The following is a 20,303-nucleotide window of genomic DNA, read 5'->3' as shown; positions in this document are numbered from 1 at the left end:
GACCACACTCAACACACATGCAGCTTTGAGTGAGGATATCATCTCTCAAATGGCAAAATTAAAACCTTAATCTGCCAGCCTCCAGATATCTTCCCAATAATGAAGGAGCTTTAACAGCGCTCCGAGGAAATCAAAGGGGAATTACTGCCCTTTTACGCCGTCTCATTTGCCTGCCGTTCCCGGCACCGGGTCACAAAGAGAGCGGCCGTCATTTCTTTTTTTCTTATTTTTTTACGAGCACGTAGACACTCGCTTGTCATAAAGCAGCATTTACAGTTGCTGTTATTGATTTTGTGAGGATGATGGGGCCGCTCGCCGCCGTGCCCACTGCCGATTCCACATTATAGCGCCGACAGCTGTAAAGTTTAATGGATGCTGTTCGAGACCCAGACAGACAGGGTTGGAGGGCTGCTGCTCGTATTCCTGTTCCTTCCTTTGTTTGAAAGTGCAGACCTACTTGATCATAAACTAAATTGAAATGTATTAGGATGCTTAAAACAATGTCAATGGCTGCTTTCATTTTGGGCTGTTCATATACAGTATATTCAACAAAAAGCATTAAATAAAAATGTTTGCTTTTATGAATTGACATTTCCTTCATACAAACAGGCACATTCGTTCAAATATGTACTGGTGAGCTGGGCCAAAACAGGCCACAAAAAAATTCTGATGCAATAGAACTGGGGTGTCCAAACCTTTTCCAGCGAGGCCCACATACAAAAAAATGAAAGGACGCAAGGGACATTTTTATATTTTAACTGTAACACAAACACATGTAGGTATGTTCAGAAGTTACATATATTTCAAGAAAGACAACTTTATTTTTTGTTTCTTATAATAAAAAATACAATTTTTTCTTTAATATTTATGCTCACTATGCTACTAAAATTACATGATTTTTCCTCATATTACAACTTATATTACAACCTTTATCCCCATGATATTTAATAATTTGACTTTATTCTTGTAACATAACTTTTTCTGCAACCATATCACATCTTTAGCAGTCCCGTCCCGTTTGTGCAGCATTTACTTTTATTTTGTGTCCAGACTGACTTGAACCTTATTCTTTTTAGACGCTTGATCAGTTCCATGAATTGGTAGCCTGTTCGGCATGATGTTGTACGCATGTGCTGGCCTAGGAGATAAGGTATGCCTTTACTAGTCCCGCAAGAGGACTAGTTTAAAAATGTCCTTCGAGTCGGATTCAAAGAGACAGTGTTCACTTTCCACTGATTCCAGCCATTTCACAAAGCCTACACTTGTCTAGCCTGGGTTAGGCATTGGTACTGAATACAAATCAAGACTGTGATTTTCAATTGAGTTTTAATATTTGAATGGGCCTCGGGCCCTTCTGTCGTGAAAAGGTTGGGGGGAAAAAAAGGTTAAGAACCCCGCTATAGCCGACATTAAATCACCGAAATGCAAAGATGTGTTGCACTTTGTGAAAAAAATGTGTTTTATAGCAACTAAATGCACATATGTAATAATCCTGCTTTTTAATTGACATTTTTGTATGCATTGCTTGTCGTGAATGTATACTTTTGTAAAAAAAACAAAAAAAAATGGTCTACCCAATTTAGGAACTCAGCTTTTTTTATGTAAAGAAACATTTTTTACTTTCATTTATGTAAATTGTGAGCAAAAACAAAGCTTGTAGGTCTATAGTTTAGTTTGTATAAGCGCAGAGGAACAGAAAAATATACAAATAAACATTTACTTCTGTGACCTTTCACACCTGGGTTACCCGCAATTAACCCTCACCTTCAGCCAATTTGCCACATACTGCTGAGCTGTGAGCACATGCCTTTGCATTTGCAACTGTCTTTTGTTTCAATTGTTTCACGAAAGGATGCACACGCTGCTCAAACCAGAACTGTTTTAAAAAGTTATGTTCATTCAGTATTCCATTAACGTGCTTGTTTTTTTGCCACTCCGAAAGTGAAAACTCACCTTTCGTATGGCATCATAGACCGATCTGAAGGATGGTTGCTTGTGGTCGTGATATACGCCTCTGTTTCCGTGCAGTATATAGATGCCGTCGCTCTCAGCGGATGCGCAGTTGCTGCCGTAGATGCAGTGGTCTGGTCTGTAATTCCACTGGCATGGAAACTCCAGCAGGAACTCTGCAAAAATAGTCATGCATGTTAATGTACCGGAAGGTGAAAGTGAAATGAAGTTGTTGCTCTATCTAGTGGAGAAATGATTACAGTGCAACCCATCAGGAGTCAAATGTATGACGTGAATTTCTTACCTGGATTATAGTGGAAAATGATGTTAAGCAGATCCTGGTCTCCCCATGTTATGTTTAGCTTGTATTTTTGAAGTAGCGGCATCAGCAGCTCCTCCCATCGGAGACCCACGGATGTCATATCATTCTGTTGGCACAAAAAACCACAAACATACTGCTGTAACTTCACATAGAAACTACAGTGAAATTGCGACATCTTGTGGCCACCATTGGTGTTACAATAACAAAACGCTGGAAAACTTCAATTATGGCCAGTGCTTCTTAAATAGTGGCCCCTGGAGTGGTGTGGTGAACTATGGGGGGGGCGCGAGAGGCAGGGGAGACTTTCAGTATTTGTGCAGGCCTGCCAACATGTATGAATTTGTTGCCTTACCTTAAAAAACACATTCCTCATCCTTGTGAGGTTCATCAGCATCACCCCCGAGTTTATGCCGGTTTTCCCGTAATAGGGGTGCCGGGCGAAGCGGTTGTACCAAGCAATGCGAGGCTCCTCATGCTCTGGGGCCACGGCGGCCAACTGCAATGCATTGAAGTGGGACAGATAGGCCCACAAGCGGTCCACCGGCTGCAGGAAGAGGATGTCCGAGTCCACATAGACAAGAGAGTCAACATCCTTTAGGATGAGCTGAACAAAAACATAAGTTACTTGGAAATTCAGTATGATGCTCCTAAAAGTGGTTTGGGATACTGACAGGTAGAAAGAGTCTTTGTGAAGCACAAGGTTTGAAGAGTTTTTTCCATTCAGCTGCATTCTCACTGGGGAAGCTGATGGGGTAGACTGTATAGTTAAACCTGGAGCGGATAAAAGCTGGCCAGGATTCCAGCTACAACGCAAAAAACAGTGTTTTGTTAATAGGCAGAGCATGCAAAAGCCTACCCTAATATTTTTTTTACTCACAACTTCCACGAAGTCCACATGCAGTTGATCCTCAGCAAAAATGTGCAACTGTAGGTGCTTAACGCTAAAAAGCACGGCCGACTTTAGCATATTTAGAGTCTCTTCCAGGCGCTCGCCGCAGGCCACCACGGCCAAGTGTATGAGGGGATGCGGTATGCTCTTGGTGACTGCTTCCAGCTGCCCCCGCTGACGCATGATGTACCTGATAGAGGAGATGGTTAATTAATTAATCCTGAATTAATCTTCACTAGCGATACATGTTGAGCAAGGCCATTGCGACATTATTGTAGAGCAATAGTACTGTAATAGAAAACAGCATTTTTTTTAAGGGACACCCAAATAAACAAACTTTCTGGAACGTACCTGAATGTAACGTTCTGTCTTGCCAAGTCTCGCGTGAATACCGTTCTGACCCGCCAGCTAGCTGTGACGTACACGCTAGCGAGCTTCACATTCCATTACACAAGTATAACTATTATACATCTTCTTGGACTCAAATTATGGGCGCATTTCCGTTGTTAGTCGTCTAAAATATATAAACAAACGGGGAAGTGGACCAATGTAAATCTTTTTACCTGTTGTGCCGGTGTGAGCTTTGTCGCTCAGCTTTGTCCCCCCGTCTGGTTCCTGGAACTCTCGGGGGAACGTAAATCCTCTTTGCACCGTTTTCCTCCGACAAGTCCGTTTCAAACAGCTTACTATATACATACAACCCAGAAAACACGGCAAACACCGTGCACATTAATAGTGCACGAATGTAACGCCGCATTATGAAGTTTAAAGACGGAACTCGGGGCTGAAGTCATGACACACAAGCCTGCATTAATAACGAGAAGCCAGCAGGCATGCCAAAGCATTTCCGGTTGAAGTTAGGAGAATAAAAGCTACCAGGCAATAAATACTTGCCTTGAGTCACACTCGGGGAGCTCTACGGTACATTTAAGCAACGCGATGTAACCTGTGCCGAAAATACTACTAGAAAGTCTGGAAAGCTCGACATGTGTGCTGCGTACTTTTATTCTCGGGGGTGACACCACTTTCCGGCTCTATCTGCTCTTTACATAAGGGCCCACCCCCACCTCCATCAGAGCCACAGGAGATCGAGACCCTCAATAGGGGGAAGGGTGGGAGCCATAAGTAAAGCTGATTCCTCCCCCTTTCATACTCTCTTTTACAACTTTCAATTGATTTCACCTCTGAAAATCAGCATTCATGGCCATTCATGACTTCATGTTCAATTGCATATACATGCGGTGTGGCTGTATTTATCAATGTTTGTGCTGTAACTCAATCAACAGGTTAGACATACATGTACTATACGTTTTTGCCTGAGAAAGTGCATATGTCATACACCAGGGGCACAATGAGCATTCCTTCAGATAACATACATTTTAGGGTGGAAAAAGTGATTTTCAACAGCATTTTTTGTGCTCAACCCAGTGTCAATTTTCTCACTCACCGAATCAACTATTGACATAAATGAGGTTAGCTTGAAAAAGATGTTTTTTGTTCGTTTTCCTCAAGCTGCTGCACCTCCCCTGAAGTTTTCTGTCACCCCGAACTTAGAAAAATTATTGAATCAATCCAAAAATTTACTATAGCAAAAGATCACTATGTTGCCTATGTTGGCCATGTACTAACTAAAGGCATTTTAATAGAAGAAATCCAAGCAAAACTGCATATAAGTTTGCATTTTGTTACTTTCTAATATAGACATGTAATAAACACACATTTCAAAACAATTGAGCATGGCAAAGCGAATGTATCGACACATTTCCATCCAAATAACACATTTCTAGGCAGTTCTCATAGGCTCACACATAGTCCCAGCTAGTGTTGTGAACCTCTGAGTACACCTCTAAACAATACTAACACCCCACATTATACCATGTTATCATGCCGTGACAGATCTCTGCTAAAAGTGATTTCAAAAGAAAAGAATAACACTGATATGATGGATTATAAAGCCACATCAAAACATGGTAGAATATGGTCGCTGGAAATATCCATTTTATCTGAGGACTTGTGTAGTTAGGATGACTATATAAATTATCAGTTTAGTACATCTAAAGCTCGCTACAAGAAATGCAAGTCTTCTTGTCTTTGTCCTTGTGGTGCCTTATGCAGAATTGGGTCCACAGAGCGGTATCCCTGGCTTCTGTCGTGCAGGAGTAGCCATTTGTGCAGCGGTAATTATAGTATATTCAAATGCAAACCTGCGAGCTTGTTTAGCTGAAAACCCCAAATCAAAACAGACATGTTGGAAAATACAGAAACATAACTAATTCTGTTTGTATCAATCCTGAGTTACTTTTAAGTTCTGCACTCATCTCAATTCCATCAATTAATTCAATAGTGTTATTAGAGATCATCAATCCACTTAGCTAGACACAAAAACACTGGCTTTAGCCTATACAATAATATACCAAACCTTCCCTAAAACTGGGCTTTAATCCAAAAACCTTTTGTCTGAACAAACTTGAGCAATATTCTCCAGTCTTTATGGAATCGTCCAACAAAAGGTGGTGAAAGATGACGGAAAGGCTGCACACTGATCAATGATAAGCCCAAAATAAAGAAAATATGAAATGGTGCCTCCCTAGAGTTATGTTCCCACTGTCCAAAGCTTGTCTAAGCGTGTTTCACAGTCCTGTAAAAAGGCTGTTAGCTGTCTTTGAGGAAGCTTTGCATCATGTGTGGGTCCTCTCAAGATGGAGCCTGGATAGTGTTAAGTGTAATGCTGAATCTTATGGCTCCCACTGAAACAAAAAGTTTAGTGGGAGTGGGTTGGGTGGACTCAGTGAGACTCCCCGTTGACCGAGCTCCCCTCTCCGCGAGGCGAGGACGAACGAGACAGCCCTTTCTCCGTGGCTTCCGAGCTGGAGCCGTTCTGGCTGTGGTGTTCGGCGACGGACGTGGCGCTGGAGGATGAGGACGCCGACGTGGATGAGGGCTTCGCCTTCTCCTTAAAGTCTGTGATGATGACTGTCAGGTCGCCGACCGTCACCTCCAGGTGCTGGGCGCTGCTGCGGTCGATATTTTTTAATCTGGGCCTGAATAGCATGCGGAGTCCAAATTAAATTAGTATTAAAACAACTCCATCTTGGTGTGAGCTGACTCACCTCATCTTCTTGTGACTGTTTCTCTTGAGCGCCGGCTCCTTGTCGCTCTTCTCCCTCTCCAGACGCTCCTTCTTTTCCTTTTTGGGCTGCGGGGGTAACACAAACTGCTGAGTGGCCTGCTGCTGTGAGACGAGTTGGGAGACTGGGCGTGGTTTCCTGGTCGATCGGGGTGTGACAGGACAGGGTAGAGCGAAGTGTGAGAAGTGTGGCAGATTAATGAGAGGGAAAATCATAGTGAGCATGCCGTAATCAGGAGCCAATAATGGCTGCCAAGGCTGGTTAGAGGGGTGGTTCTTGAAGTGCTCTTTAAACTGACAGTTGGTAACACTTGGTGCATGCAGAGTACCTCTGCCACAAAGATCTTCAACAGGGGCGCAAAAAATTCTTGCTATGCAATACTATCATACTATTCCTTTACACATACTGTATACAATATCTTCTCAAAGGACAATCCACTGAAAATAAAGACAGTCTTGCAATCAAATAGACATACAGTATAGGCACATTTAAAACTGCAAAACGGCTACTGGACCTGCACTCCCAGTAGGAGTTCTTGCTTGTGAAGGCCAACTTCATAAATATGCACCAGGCTGTGGCACACAATCGCGACTCACTAAGACTGTAACAGCGCCTATATGCACCTCTCACATTTCAGCAACCATTTTATCATCTTGTCAATGGACAATATTATAGAAATAAAACTTGGGATATACTTTAGAGTAGTCAGTATACAGCTTGTATAACAGTATAGATTTGCTATCCACTGAAAATGACGCAACACACAGCCATTATTGTCCTAATGTCATACTGTCAAGTGGCTATATGATAACTGGTTTAGTGTGTTCTCACTGTCCACTGACCCCGGGGGAGCTGTGGCTCATTGAGGGAAATATGACGTCTGATGTACTGCGACTAGCATGGGCCCGTATGACATTCTGACGGTATGATAACCTTGGCCAAAAATTTCACGGCATTATAATTACAGCTCTAAATTGTGATACTTAATAAAATATATGAAAAATAACCAAATTCTTCCTAAATAAATAAAATGCAGTTCTCAATGCAGTCTACTGTGGCTAATCCTACAATTGAAGTCACAACACAAATATTTTCTTTGTAAAAAAGCAAAGCAAAATGCAATCAAGTGGCTCAAGAAGGTCACATCATAATTCATCTTTAAATAACTCGTAATGTTATGTTATTTTATGGTAGTGAATGTGCAGGTCACACTTTTCCACAAACCTCCGTTTCCGGGTCATGTGATTGCTGTTAGCAACTGAAATGTTGTTGCTTGTTGTTCAGTGGAGACTAAACAGTACCTAAGTAAACCACTTATCCTTGACTCGTGTCTCGTTCTGAATCACATCTCCACATTTGGTGACCCTCGATGTGAGTAACAAGTCAACCGCGCGGCTGTCCTGGTGCCACTCAATGCTAACGAGGCAGCCAACGCTGGTGCTATCCATGTCCACATTTTGGCAACACAGCACACTGCTGTGGTTTCAATACATGAAAGCCCGGTTCCAACTGCAAGGAATAACACAGAACGTGACAAAGTATTTCCACGTAGTGGCCGTGCTGGATCTCCACTTTCTCTCATACCGCAGGAATAGTATGACGGACAAAATTAGTGATTTTGAAACTGACTTTTTCACACCGTGGTAGACCTCGAAACCGGTAACTGGCCCATGCCTAATTGTGACAGTATGAAGCAGAAATTGGGCCGCATGGCAGTTTTCCAACATAATAACGAGCCCAAAACACACCTCCGAGATGACCTTCACTTTTGTGAGATACTTTATTTACATTTTACTTCTAAGGAGTAGTAAGACTGAGCAAGGCTGAAACTGTATTTTTTCCATGGTGTGTGTGTGTGTGTGTGTGTGTGTGTGTGGGCATGTGTGTTTTGTGGCTGGCAGGAGCCCAAGCCAAGAGGCAAGTGTGCTGAAAAGGCCATCTGTTGAGACACGCGCATCTTGTGCCCACTTGCATGCACACAAACACACCATCAAAGCACAAAGTCGCATTCAACACGCACTGGAGATAGCTCACCAAGAATGCTGCTTCTACATGTAACATGATGCAATCTAGAAACCTAAAACGGATGACCATGGCTGCACCTACGCATGCACCAATGAGCACAGAGCGCATTAATTTCTGTTCTTGGTGTAGCCCTCTTGTTAGCACTCATTCGGGTTGTGTGCAGCATTTAACCTTCTAAGGCCGACAAGCCATACTACTTTTACTGTGGTACATCGGGCATAAACTGTGTTTCATCAACCTTTTGAGTGAACTGTTCACTTTTTATTTTAGGTCACAAACTGTAAACAAGAATTTACAAAAAGACATCAGTCAATGTTCTTTAATGATGATGCAGTGACAACCTCATTTGCCGTCTTCTGTCATCAGTGCAGTCAACCATTGTGTAGTGTTGCAAGAGTGAAATGCGACATATCTGTCTTGAACCACAGACACCTGAAGCAATCCGCTGCTCTCCTTGACAAACCTGATGCGACTCGTGCACAAGTCACAAAGCCTGTTTAGTTCATCGAGGAGCGAGCACAAAACACAGATTGTCTTTCTTGCCTTCGGGGCTAAACGACGCCGGCTGGCAGCAATCTAAACGCTCCTCGGGAGGGTGACAAATGCGTTCATTCAATCGCATTAAGAGATGCGTTGCAGACGGAAATATGACAAACGTATATTGTGAATCATGAAAGACAATCTCCAACGGTTTGCCAGTTCAATAACGCAGAGGTGAAATAGGAGACGGACAATCTAACATTAGCACTGTGGGGCTAAACAGAGCGGCGCCTGTTAACTCCATCAAAGGGTTATTATCTTCACACTACATTAGGAATCATGTGTGCCATTGATTTCAGAAGGAATGTGGGGAACAAAAAACTGCATAGCTTTGACAAATCTACTGAGCAACATGCATCGTTTAAACCCACTTTCAACGTGTCCTGTCCTGCAGGAGTATAAATGTTACCACTAATCCCTCACACTCACTCTACAGGCAGGGGAACTCTGGTTAACCCCTTCCCAAATATGTCACAAGCGTCTTTAGCGCTATCACACTCCTCTAGCTCCCCCTCCCTCCTTCCAATGTACCCACTGACCCTCGTGCACTTCAACATGTGGCTGGACAAGAATGACCAGGCTCTAAAATGTCATTATAGAGGAGTGGAAGCTGTTCAAGCTCCAAACGGAAAAGTGGGGGTATAATGGAGGTATAATGGTCATGGACAGCAGTGTGAGAACACTTAAGGGACCATACTATTGTAGTTGCTAGCCTCCGGAAGGCTTTAAACCACCGGTTTTCAAAGTGTGGCACACCCACTCCCTGGAAAACTGATGTCTGGAGCACATTTTGTGGCGTTTTCGGCTTTACTCCAGACTGAGAGTACCTGCGCCGCGTGGGATCTAAAAAATGCTGCCTTTTAAACTAGGGATACTCCGATCGATAGGGCACCGATCCGTATCGTCCGATTTTCTGTGAAAAAGCATGTGATTGGCATATGCCGATAAATGCTTTTCAACGCCGATCACCTGTGGCTCGTACTACTGCAGCCTGTAGCGATCCCTGTGTGCAGTGTAGTGTCTTGCCCTACCTAACGCCTTGGCTAACGTCCTCAGCCCACTTTCCTTCAGACTGCGCAGGTGTGCCAGAACAAAAACAAACATGTCTGCCATGTGGAACTTACCTGCTAACACATGCCATGAAAAATACCTCGTCAGCACGTTAAAAAGCTTTTGATTTAAAAAGGCATTTGAAGAGCAAACACTTGACGGAGTATGGTGAGTTTTCAAGGCTCACGGTGTGCTCATCCGTCAAACAGCAGCTCACGCAGCCAAAACACTTGCCCGTATATGCGTGACAGTCAGAATGCTAAACAAATAACTCAAAAAATAATTTAAGTCACCGGATGAGATGACCAGCCCTCGTCAGCTGTGGAAGACACCGGGTTCGCCTGCCGACTGCTCTCTCACTTGGAGACCACTTACGTGCTATCTAGAAGTCCTGCTGGAACACCAACAGACAATGTACTCTCACATCCAAATTCTGACTTTCCCCCCCCCGTATACTGCACCCCTGGCCAATAGCACTCATCATAAATACAGTGACACAATTATAATTATCGGCCGATTTCACTTCTGGATGATTGGAATCAGCAGCATAAAACCCTGATCGAAACATCCCTACTGAAGTTAGCTTAGCAGATTTGAAACATGTTTTTTTTTTGTTTGTACTTTTCTCAAATTGCTCAAGCCCACCTAACACTTTGTACACTGATGTTCTCAAATCAACTCTTCCATCAGTATTCCACGTATTAGTGATTGGCATTTGATTGACAATGGACAAAATTACGAAAACTTTTAATAGAATGTTTTTTTTAAAACAGTTTTTTCTAAATATACAGAAATTAAGGCAAGTGTGTGTGTGTTTTTTTCCCCACCATTTTTTAAAAACTCTTACAGCATAAAATGTGTTCTTCAGACCACAGTAGTACTTGAGACGGAATCAACAGCGCCTCTGCTGGTTGAAGCCAAGTACAACACTCTACTACACTCAATTACTCACCCATTAATTCCACACTATCTACACAATTCTTTACAATAAATTAATCAACCAAACACATTTCTTGTAATTTTATAGACTTTTTTTTTAAAGCAGAAAACCCGCAGCTTATGTCATCTTCTTTTTCATACTGTAAACTAGATGGCACTGAATCAACAGTGCCTCTGCTGGTTGCAGGTGGGTAGTGCACTCCTGACAGTTTCTGCCACCCTACCCACAGAATTCTTTACAATAAAATGCCCATCTCTACTAAATATTTGCTAATTCAGGATCTATGGCTTCTCTCATTGTGTGCTAAAAATGGCTTTGTGCAATGAACCAACAACCCACACTACTCTTGCTACCGCATTCATCCCACAACACAACTCTGTGATGATTGTAAGATGCTTGCGAAAGAGCTTATTTTATGCCCTGTCGCACATTCTCCACTCGGGTGTGGGCGAGCGTGTGTCAGGACCCGCTCGTGTGTGTGTGTGTGTGTGTGTGTTTCCTACCTAGCAGGTCGTAGCTCCACCAACCTGGTGATTAATGTCTCTGTGCCTGTACATGCTAGCATTATGTGTGTGTGTGTGTGTGTGTGTGTGTGTGTGTGTGTGTGGGGCGACAGATGGCTTGTCGAGTCCCGTGGTTTATGACACCTTTTAGACAGCCCGCCAGGCCGCGCTGTGCCTCTCGCTCATAGCTGAATGTCATGCATCAGTGTCAGCGCCATCATTACAGGCTTATCACGTAGCCGTAATCTTGAGCCACACTGACGCGCCCGCAGCACGCTTCATTGTCCCCGGTGTACGTTCGCTATTTGTATGCAGCGTGGGCAATGAAAGTGCTAACCTGCAAAAGGGTGTGATCAGTAAAGAGAGGCTGATCAAACACACGGTTTTTATTTGAGCAAAGTCTGTTTGACCTGCATGATACATGTTAACAAATGAAGCGTGGGTTACTTTGTGACTGCCGAGAGTCAAATCGAATTTACATTGTATCTGGAGATTGGTATGATATGCTGTGATGTATTATAGCCCTGTTGTCATGGTCTATTTGGCATCGGTTCCTATATGCACTGTATATGGTAAACACATACAAATATACAGTGAAAGTGCTAATGCAGCCTACAAAGTCAAACAAAACATGTATTTCAAATAGAGATGTCCCGATCCACATTTTTTGACTTCCGATCCCTTTTTTTTTTATAATCTTGCCGATCCGATCCTTGTATTATTATTATTATTTTTTTTTTTTGCAATAAGCTTTTGTTACAAACATGAAATTGTGGAATATGAATATGAAAATACCTCCTCAAAGCATTCCAAATAATTCAACCAAAGTATTGCTGAATGTACTTTTTTTTTTTTAATTACACAGCATGACCAACAATATTGTTTGGCTTTTGTAACAAACCTCTGAGACAGGTCCCTAATCCAATAAAAGTCCATCCAATAAAAGCTAAAATTGGAAAAAAAATGGGCGTGCAAAATACATTTAGGGTAGGACTTAACATTTAACATGGTTATAGATCAATTTGTGGTGAGATTTAGAATATTCGACTTTTTTTTTTTTTTTTTTAACAAACTCTCTTCAATGCAATAGTAATTTATTGATGGTCCCTAGTATAAACAACCAACGGTTACAGCGGCACTTCCCATGCAAGCTCCCCGCACCATGACACAGCAGTCCGGGGTGGACTGAGGGGGAACTACCGCTGTAGCTACGGAGCCGAATATCCAATGTCCAACGTGAAACTAACTTCACCACGGTACACCGCGGACACGTCTGCATGGTGATGTTGCGTTTACTACTACTTCTTGCGGGTGGCGGGAGTCGAGTTGCAACCATCTTTGAGGCGCATTACAGCAACCTACCCTGTTGGAGTGTGGCCCAGAGTTCCAAACGTTACACGGCAACCGGATCGGCCCGATCTCGTGGCGGAAGCCAATATTATCCGATCTTCAAAATACAGCGGATCGGCAGCTAATCCAGATACTGAAGATCAGATCGGGACATCCGTAATTTCAAACCATTGTCATGCACACAGTATTAACGATGCAAATCTCACAATACTTCAGTTAGCTGTACATGTAAAATATTAAATCCATGTTTTCTTTTATTTAGTTTATGTTGCCTTTACTCTTGTGTGACCGGGATGCTAAAATGCGACTTGCATTATTACCTATGGGAAAAATGCTTTTTAACTAGCAACTCTGGAGGTTGTGTGTCTAAATGCGCCCAAACCTAATTAAAGCCCGAGGACACGCGAGTATGCACACAAGATGACACAACCTTTCATCTAAATTCTGATTCGTTAGCAGGCTGCTTGTTTGTTTATGCAGCACAGATGAAAGGTGCACATCAGTCAGCCTGTCAGGTAGCAGAGGACGCCCCGGGTTACTGCAGAGAGAGACCAAACGTGGACGGTTGGGGAAAAAAGTCAAACAAAAAAGGAATAGATCAGCGATTATGCTTGCTGTTGAGACCTGCAGCGTATGACTTTTCAGAGTGCTGCTGAGTGAATTAACAGATATAGTATATTTGTCTATGAAAGCACCACCTCTTCCTGCAAAATGTAAAAAAAAGAAAAAAAAGAGTCAGATACTTCAGTTTAAATAGTAATGTGATGCTTGCGGTGACAAAATCATGTTACGTAACATAGAATTGAGGTTTAATGGCCCTTATGACCAAGAGAGTATACCAAATGGCAGGACAACACTTGGGCCAGTGTTTATTGTTGTTAATGAGGGTGTTTCTAATATTTGCACATCTCAGAGGTTACCAAATATCTCCATCCTGCATGTCATTTCCCCTTTGCCACCTCACCAAGCAATGTGCTTATGTTTTGTACACCATCTACCACCTATGCCACCATCTTTGCCGCAGTATTGGCAAGAAAACGCAACATTTCAGCACCCAACATGTAGTGATGAATTATTGCCCCCCCCTTAAAGTTCCCTTCACAAGAGCACAGCGTGTCCTCTGCTTTGCACAAGCGTGTGTGTGCAGCCATGTGTGAAACGTGCGTGTTGAGTGCATCTGTGCTTGAGTGTGTGTCCGATGATGACAGCCGGCTGATTAAGCTGTTGCATAGTAATAAGCTATGGCTGGCTGTCTGTCTGGCAGCTGCTGTGACAACACATCCTCAGACACACACACACACCCCATGCGTGCATTTTTGTTATTGTTACAAGTTTGCAAAAAGCCTGAAACACTTCCTCCCGCTCATCTTTTGTTGTGGCTCATCCTGTTGCAAGCCGTCCAGCAGGAATAACAGTCATTTCCTGGCTCACTTCACTCGCATCAGCGACAGCACAGGGGGCACCGAGTCTGTTAGCCGCCCCCCTCCCCTCGCCTTTCCCCTTCATCTCCTACTCCAGGCAACAAGATGGATGTGTTTAAAGAGCAAGCCCTCATGCGATCTCATCTCACTGAGGTCAGTGTCAACACCGTGGCACAAAGTGCACTGATTGCAGAATAGAAAAGTAATTGGGGGAAAACAATACAAAAAATTGGATAATGTGACCGATGAAACTGCATCTGAAATGGTGCCATCACAACACATCATAGCAATCCCGATGCCATGCAAATTGAGCAAGACACCGCCCGTCCTGTACGGGCTGCACATTTTCTTCTTTGATTTGAGGGTAATCCGTTGAAAGGCAGCAACGTTAAACATTGGTAAAATGTGAGGCGGCCCGCCACAATTACATTTGGACTGCCACAAGGATTTAGCGCAATATTTTTATTTATTTCTGTTCACCTTTGCTCACATACACATAGCAACAACGTGACTGACAGGCTTGTCGTCACAATTTCAGCCAGTAGATGGCATCGTGACACTGCATGGTCAATACCCAACAACTAGCTTGACCCCCTCCACTGCAAATGGCTGTGCGGCCATAAAACACAAGAACTGTCTTTCTCACAGTGCGAACCAAAAATAAACAGCACAACACATAGCAGTTAAGTTGCCACACAACACCAATGAACTACCCTTCTATGAGCGTAACGACAACTAAGCCCTAACAACAAACTTAACTTTAGCTGTTATTCACAAAGCGCCCACAAGGCAGTAGTCCAGTGGCAACTCCCCTCGACCAGCGACTGACATATGCAATAACGTATTAAGTCAATCCCGGTTTTCTGACGTGTGCGCTCAGTGTATTTGCTTTGTTTTGCTGTAGTATTCGCTCTCTGCTGTAAACTCTTATTATTCTACTTGTTTATTCTCTGCTGGAACCGCTGTAAAGGGCACTTAGCGCTTAACCTTCTGTTGGTTCGCGACTTTACATTCAAGCTTGCTCGGCGGTTAGCATGGCTTCTCTGTCTCCTGCTGCTCCAACCAACCCCGATAAGTCAATAACTTCATCTCTTGTTCAATACGGTTTAAAAACATGAGATAATGTGGCACATTTCTTACGACACAAACCCAAAAAAGTACAGTTTACCTGTCCACATAGATTTCAGATTGCAGCTGAATATACAATGCTACTAAATGTCTATTTGATAAATCATAGCAGTCCCCAGATAGGTGATAACCTTCTTTTCTGTCTTGCATAAAAGTGACAATTTTTGATTCCAACACATATTCTGCATTTCCCACAGGTCTGCAATCTATTTGTGGTGGTTTTGTTTCCCGGCTTGTATTTGACTACCGACGCGTGTGCAACAAACACTTCCTGTCTTTCACTTTTCATGTGTACCGCATGGGAATTCGGACAGGGGTTCTGATGCAGGTAGGCGTCAAATCCATCCGTGGCGGGCCGCTAAAAATAAATGTATTGGAAACACTAGTATTTGGAAAATATAAAGTCCCCACTTGTCCAGGACCAGCCGTACATTTCTTTCTTTCCTTTGAGTGCAATTCATTGAAAGACAGCAATGCTGAATTGGATTAAACATACATCACCACTGCTGCTGAAATGTCAAATGAATACATCATAACATGTCACAGCAATCCCCTATACCATGCAAATACATGTACTGTGCACGTGTCATGCTAGGATCTTATTTTCTGCCTTGCATAAGTGTGATATTTTTGTTGTTTGATGCAAAAAGATAACAGTGATGGGAAGCAAACGGCAATGTTTACAGATCTATTGGAAAAAGGTAAATATGCGTAGTCTTACCTTGTTGATGTCCCTTTCCTGACATCACACATCATGCACTTAAAAGCCTCCGCTGTGTTCTTGTACGTGCACACGCTGCAGTCCCAAAACCCCTCGTCGGAGGAGGGCTTCGGTTGACGCTTCGGCCTTGAAAACAAACAGACAAAAAAATAAACCAGGGAAGCGACAACGTGAAGACAACAGAGCGTAGCCTCTTGCACCGAGCAATAACCACACATCGAAGGGAGCTTGTCGGTCTACAAGGAAATCATCAGCTCTGTGATCCAAAACGAGGTTTTAACACGGGGGGGGGGGGGAGAAACCATGGAGAAAACCATTTTTAGCCCCCGCGCGTTCGCCACTGTCTGCCCCCACCACCACTACCGTCACAAGGCTTCTTTTAGCTCGCTTTCCGCTCGCCATCGTTACCTTGTGGGACTCCTCTTGTCGCCCATGCCAGACCAGGGTGTCTCTGGAGGGGGTTGCCGAGACGAGCAGAAGCCTGGTTGGTCCCGATCCTTTCCAGAAGAAGAAGCGATGCGCCCTTTGCCGCTCGCTTGGCTTCCAGCTGTCGTGGAAACTCCGCTGTGGAGCCGGTCACATGACTCGCCTGGGCCAATCACGGGCAGCATTACTTCCGGAGGCTGCGATTCTCCATAATGGCTCCACAGCGCCTTCATTTGCGCTGCGTGTGCATTATTTACTTCATTTTTTGTTAATAAGATCACAATGTTGACACGTTTAAAAAATATAGAAAATATATAAAAATACAATTCCTTCAGGTAATAAAATGTTCTCCCTTTTACATTGGTAATGCTTCAAATCCAGTGTGGGTATACTGCGAAGCGAGTTTAGTGGGTTAGCAAGGTGTTCAGTGTAAAGCCAAGCTTGCCCGTTCAACGAAGGTAGCTCTGTTTTAAAGCAGCTATATCACCATGGTAACTTTGGCTAAACTCATAACCTGGTCCTGCCCAGGTTATGTCCAGACTTTCACCTTAAAATCGGCTACGAAAGCGCCTCTGTTTCACTGTGTAACTCATTCAGAGATGGCACAATCATTTATTGAGAACTCGGTGGAGGTGGGAGCAAGAATAATTTGAGCAGCACTACGACGGTAAAGCAGTAAAGCGATTGAGTATAATAAGCACAACATATGCACATAACCTGCAACTGTACTTTATTCCACAACGGGGAAATGTAGATGTTAGATGAAATAAGTGCTATATACAGGTGCATCTCATTAAAGTAGAATATCTTTGAAGAGTTCATTTATTTCAGTAGTTCAAAAAGTGAAACTCTTGAATTCTATAGATTCACTACACAGACGATGGTTGGATTTGTTAATTTGTTAATATTTTTCAAATTTAGTATCTTGTCAAATTTGAAAAAGTTCAATATTGTAAACTACTGGTTCGTGGTCTAATCAGCAAACGAACTGCAAAAACTTCCTGAGCCTTTAATTGGTCTTTTTAGTCTCCTAAATAAAAACAGTTTTAGTTACAGCTCTAATTAAAGACAGGAATGCAGGCGTTACAATACACGTTATTTTATTTACAATATTACAACTGAATATTCCAAAATTATTCCAAGATAAAAGAAAAAGCCGTTAAAACTGTAACACAACATGTTAAACTATATCAAAAGGGCTGCTTAGGACATCCAAATTGTGTCCACTTTAGTCACTAAGCTCCTCCTCGTCGCTGAAGTACGCACTTTTCTTGATCCTCGGTTTCCTGGAGTCTGCAGACGTAGAAGGATGAGCGTTGCCATCCTGGGCCACAACAGTGTGATTTCTTCGCTGCTCTTCTTCCTCAATTCGTGCTTGCTGGAAGTTCGCAGAAACAACAACAACAAAAAAAAAATACATACAGCATACTGTTCATTTTATAGTAACAGGGTGAAAAACTCTGGGTCTGCCTGTTACCTGAAAAGCTATGGCTTGACTAAGACTATCAAGAGCTGGATCTTCTCCTTCCTCCTCACTTTGTAGTTCTTCTTCTTCGCTACAATAGAAAATAAAAACTTTAACAGGAAAACACATTATAACGCATATTCAGTACAGTGCGTTACTTACACATGTTCTGGTTGTTGATCTTTTTTCTTCTTTTTCTTTTCTTTCTTCTTTGGGGGTTCCCTCTCTCCCAACATATTTTTGGGGCACGCATAGCTCATATGTCCTATATCCTACAAGACGCAACACACTAAATAATTATGAAATATCCACCCATGCATCCTTTTAAAAGTATGATTAGTTTACATAGTTTATTATTTCACAAAGACAAGGCCGTCACAATAATCAGTAAATCCAATAATCGCACGATAAATAAAAACAATCTATAATTTTGCCGGGCTCGATATATTGACATGTGCATGCATGTTTGATTTCCTCCTCTCTCTGTGAATCAAAACAGATCATCGTGACAAGAAGGAAAGTTTGTGTGGCAAAGTACTTCCCCCAGCGGGCCGCTCAATGGGAGTGTCATCACAAACACTAACCCCCTTCCCGAACTAAACTTGTTGATACGGCGGCCTGAAACACCGGCAGAAGTTGTCGGAAAATCTCCTCTTACAGAGCGTGAATGGAAGCTAGCTGGGTTAGCTTAGTGTAGAAGAGCATGCTAGTGCGGCTGTGTGTCTCTTTACACTGTGATGCCTTTTTCTGCTTGTTTAATGTAAGCAAGCGTTTTCCAGTGCCCGCAGATGTTGTGCAAGTTTTCAGTGAACTAAGACGAGAGGCACGTTTATTCTTGCTCCCAGCCCATCTTAACCGTCAACAGACATTCCCAACACACACAATACAGTTCCGGTCGTCAAAGTAAGAGCGCCACATCCTGTCTAATTGTGCAAACAAAATAAGGGTGCCATAAAACATATCTTGCATTACAATTGGAATTTTATTGGTGAGTATACAAAACGGCTTCCTTAACCACAAGCACGGGCATTACAATTCGTTGAGGATTTTGTAGAAATATTTGCAGTGGCTGACATCCCATTAGAAAAGTTAGCCGAGCTACAGTACATCTGCTGCTGAATTTCTGGTCATAACTGTACAATGATCTATTGCATCAAGGAAGTGTACTGTACATGCAAATGAGCCGACATCTGCTTTGACACACAATGAGAGCTTCGGAGTATTTCCGTTTTTTTTGTCACTATTCAGACAATAACAAAAGTGACACTGATTCACAATCAGAAGTATTGTGATTGTGTATTTAAGTGCATTTTTTGCTAAAAGAGACTGACTTAATTTTATTTTCATTGGGGTTTTTTGTCTAATTTATGCTTGTTTACTTTATTTAAAAGATCTTTACATTCCAATTACAACATTAAACACCCTTGAGAAATTAAAGTTTATTGCTTTCGATATGGTGTACTTGCATTATTATGCCATATCATCATTACATTAATTTAAAAAAAACTGTCTGAAAATAATGTTGACAATAATGTTTATTGGCAATGATTTGTAGGACAATTATCGTCCAGTATAATGCGTTATCATGACAGGCCTAACAAAGAACATTATTATTATTATTCAAAATGTACTGACCCCACATTCATAACACCTGCTTTTGTCTGTGTAGTTGCGCCTCCTTATAAACTCAGCTGCCCGTCCATTGTCTATTGCAATGCTCGCTTTCACAGTTCTGCCAAACAACTGCAAAGACCGCACACTTGTCAATCACATATTAATACAATAATCATGAAATAAAAGCCACAAAACCCACCTGCTTGTTGTTCACCGCTCTCGCACAGTTATGAGCCGATTCTCTGTCCAGGAATAGAACGAATGCTACGCCTTTGCTTTTGTGTGTGTCTTTATCTTTCACAATTGTAACCCTTGGAGATAATCATTATAGTATGACCACAATTTTGGGTGCTCTAAATTGTGCAAAAAGGATAAAGAAATGCAGTACTCACTTGACCACTTTTCCATATTTGGTGAAGAGCTGAAAAGAAAAGTACTCAACATCAGCGTTTTTTGTTTATCATGTATGTTTTACTGTATATATATAGGTGTAGCTAAACACATACATTATATATTTTAATGTGAATGTATAAGAGATGCTACATTACCTTGTGAAGGTCATTGTTTGTGAGAGAGAATGGCAGGTTGGACACATAAACAGTGCTTTTGCTCGGTGCTAGACCCCCACTCATGTTGAATTCACATAACACTTAAACATAGCAATATTAATCAATTAGCTGCGCACGTAGCATTGATGTAGAATCGTGGATTATAGCCATTCACTCCAAAACGACTTATCAACACGGCAAAACTACTATACATACATACATTCTGCGTTCGGTTGAGCGTAGAACAAGCACAGTTTGACTGTCGCAGGGTGATGACGCAACA

General features: G+C 42.4%; 3 protein-coding genes across 6 annotated transcripts in view; all 3 read right to left on the bottom strand.

Moving 5' to 3' along the window:
* Positions 1-4,496, bottom strand: part of gxylt1b (glucoside xylosyltransferase 1b) — a 38,947-nt gene extending 34,451 nt beyond the window's left edge. For 3 of the 4 annotated variants that reach the window (XM_054800364.1, XM_054800363.1, XM_054800361.1), the window contains exons 1-6: positions 3,725-4,496; positions 3,150-3,351; positions 2,944-3,075; positions 2,625-2,876; positions 2,255-2,378; positions 1,954-2,126 (exon numbers count right to left, since the gene is read on the bottom strand). In XM_054800364.1, coding sequence (XP_054656339.1) covers positions 1,954-2,126; positions 2,255-2,378; positions 2,625-2,876; positions 2,944-3,075; positions 3,150-3,351; positions 3,725-3,918 — 1,077 coding nt within the window. In that variant the 5' untranslated portion in view covers positions 3,919-4,496. The remainder of the gene's footprint in view (positions 1-1,953; positions 2,127-2,254; positions 2,379-2,624; positions 2,877-2,943; positions 3,076-3,149; positions 3,352-3,724) is intronic. The other variant, XM_054800362.1, reaches the window with a different exon arrangement.
* Positions 4,497-4,701: 205 nt separating this feature from the next.
* Positions 4,702-16,524, bottom strand: yaf2 (YY1 associated factor 2). The gene is made up of 4 exons (XM_054800365.1): positions 16,376-16,524; positions 15,968-16,093; positions 6,272-6,427; positions 4,702-6,202 (listed from the first exon to the last, which is right to left on the bottom strand). The coding sequence occupies exons 1-4, from the start codon at positions 16,399-16,401 to the stop codon at positions 5,947-5,949; spliced, it is 564 nt and encodes a 187-aa protein (XP_054656340.1). The 5' UTR covers positions 16,402-16,524; the 3' UTR covers positions 4,702-5,946.
* Positions 16,525-17,458: 934 nt separating this feature from the next.
* zcrb1 (zinc finger CCHC-type and RNA binding motif 1) lies at positions 17,459-20,264 on the bottom strand. The gene is made up of 8 exons (XM_054753901.1): positions 20,237-20,264; positions 20,021-20,121; positions 19,865-19,893; positions 19,672-19,783; positions 19,494-19,601; positions 18,021-18,130; positions 17,871-17,949; positions 17,459-17,771 (listed from the first exon to the last, which is right to left on the bottom strand). The coding sequence occupies exons 2-8, from the start codon at positions 20,102-20,104 to the stop codon at positions 17,622-17,624; spliced, it is 672 nt and encodes a 223-aa protein (XP_054609876.1). The 5' UTR covers positions 20,105-20,121; positions 20,237-20,264; the 3' UTR covers positions 17,459-17,621.
* Positions 20,265-20,303: the final 39 nt, after the last annotated feature.

The sequence above is a fragment of the Dunckerocampus dactyliophorus genome, chromosome 15 (genome assembly GCF_027744805.1).
Source record: "Dunckerocampus dactyliophorus isolate RoL2022-P2 chromosome 15, RoL_Ddac_1.1, whole genome shotgun sequence".
NCBI lineage: Eukaryota > Metazoa > Chordata > Actinopteri > Syngnathiformes > Syngnathidae > Dunckerocampus > Dunckerocampus dactyliophorus.
The sequence above is the reverse complement of the archived record's forward strand: the minus strand, read 5'-3'. Positions and strand labels throughout refer to the sequence as shown.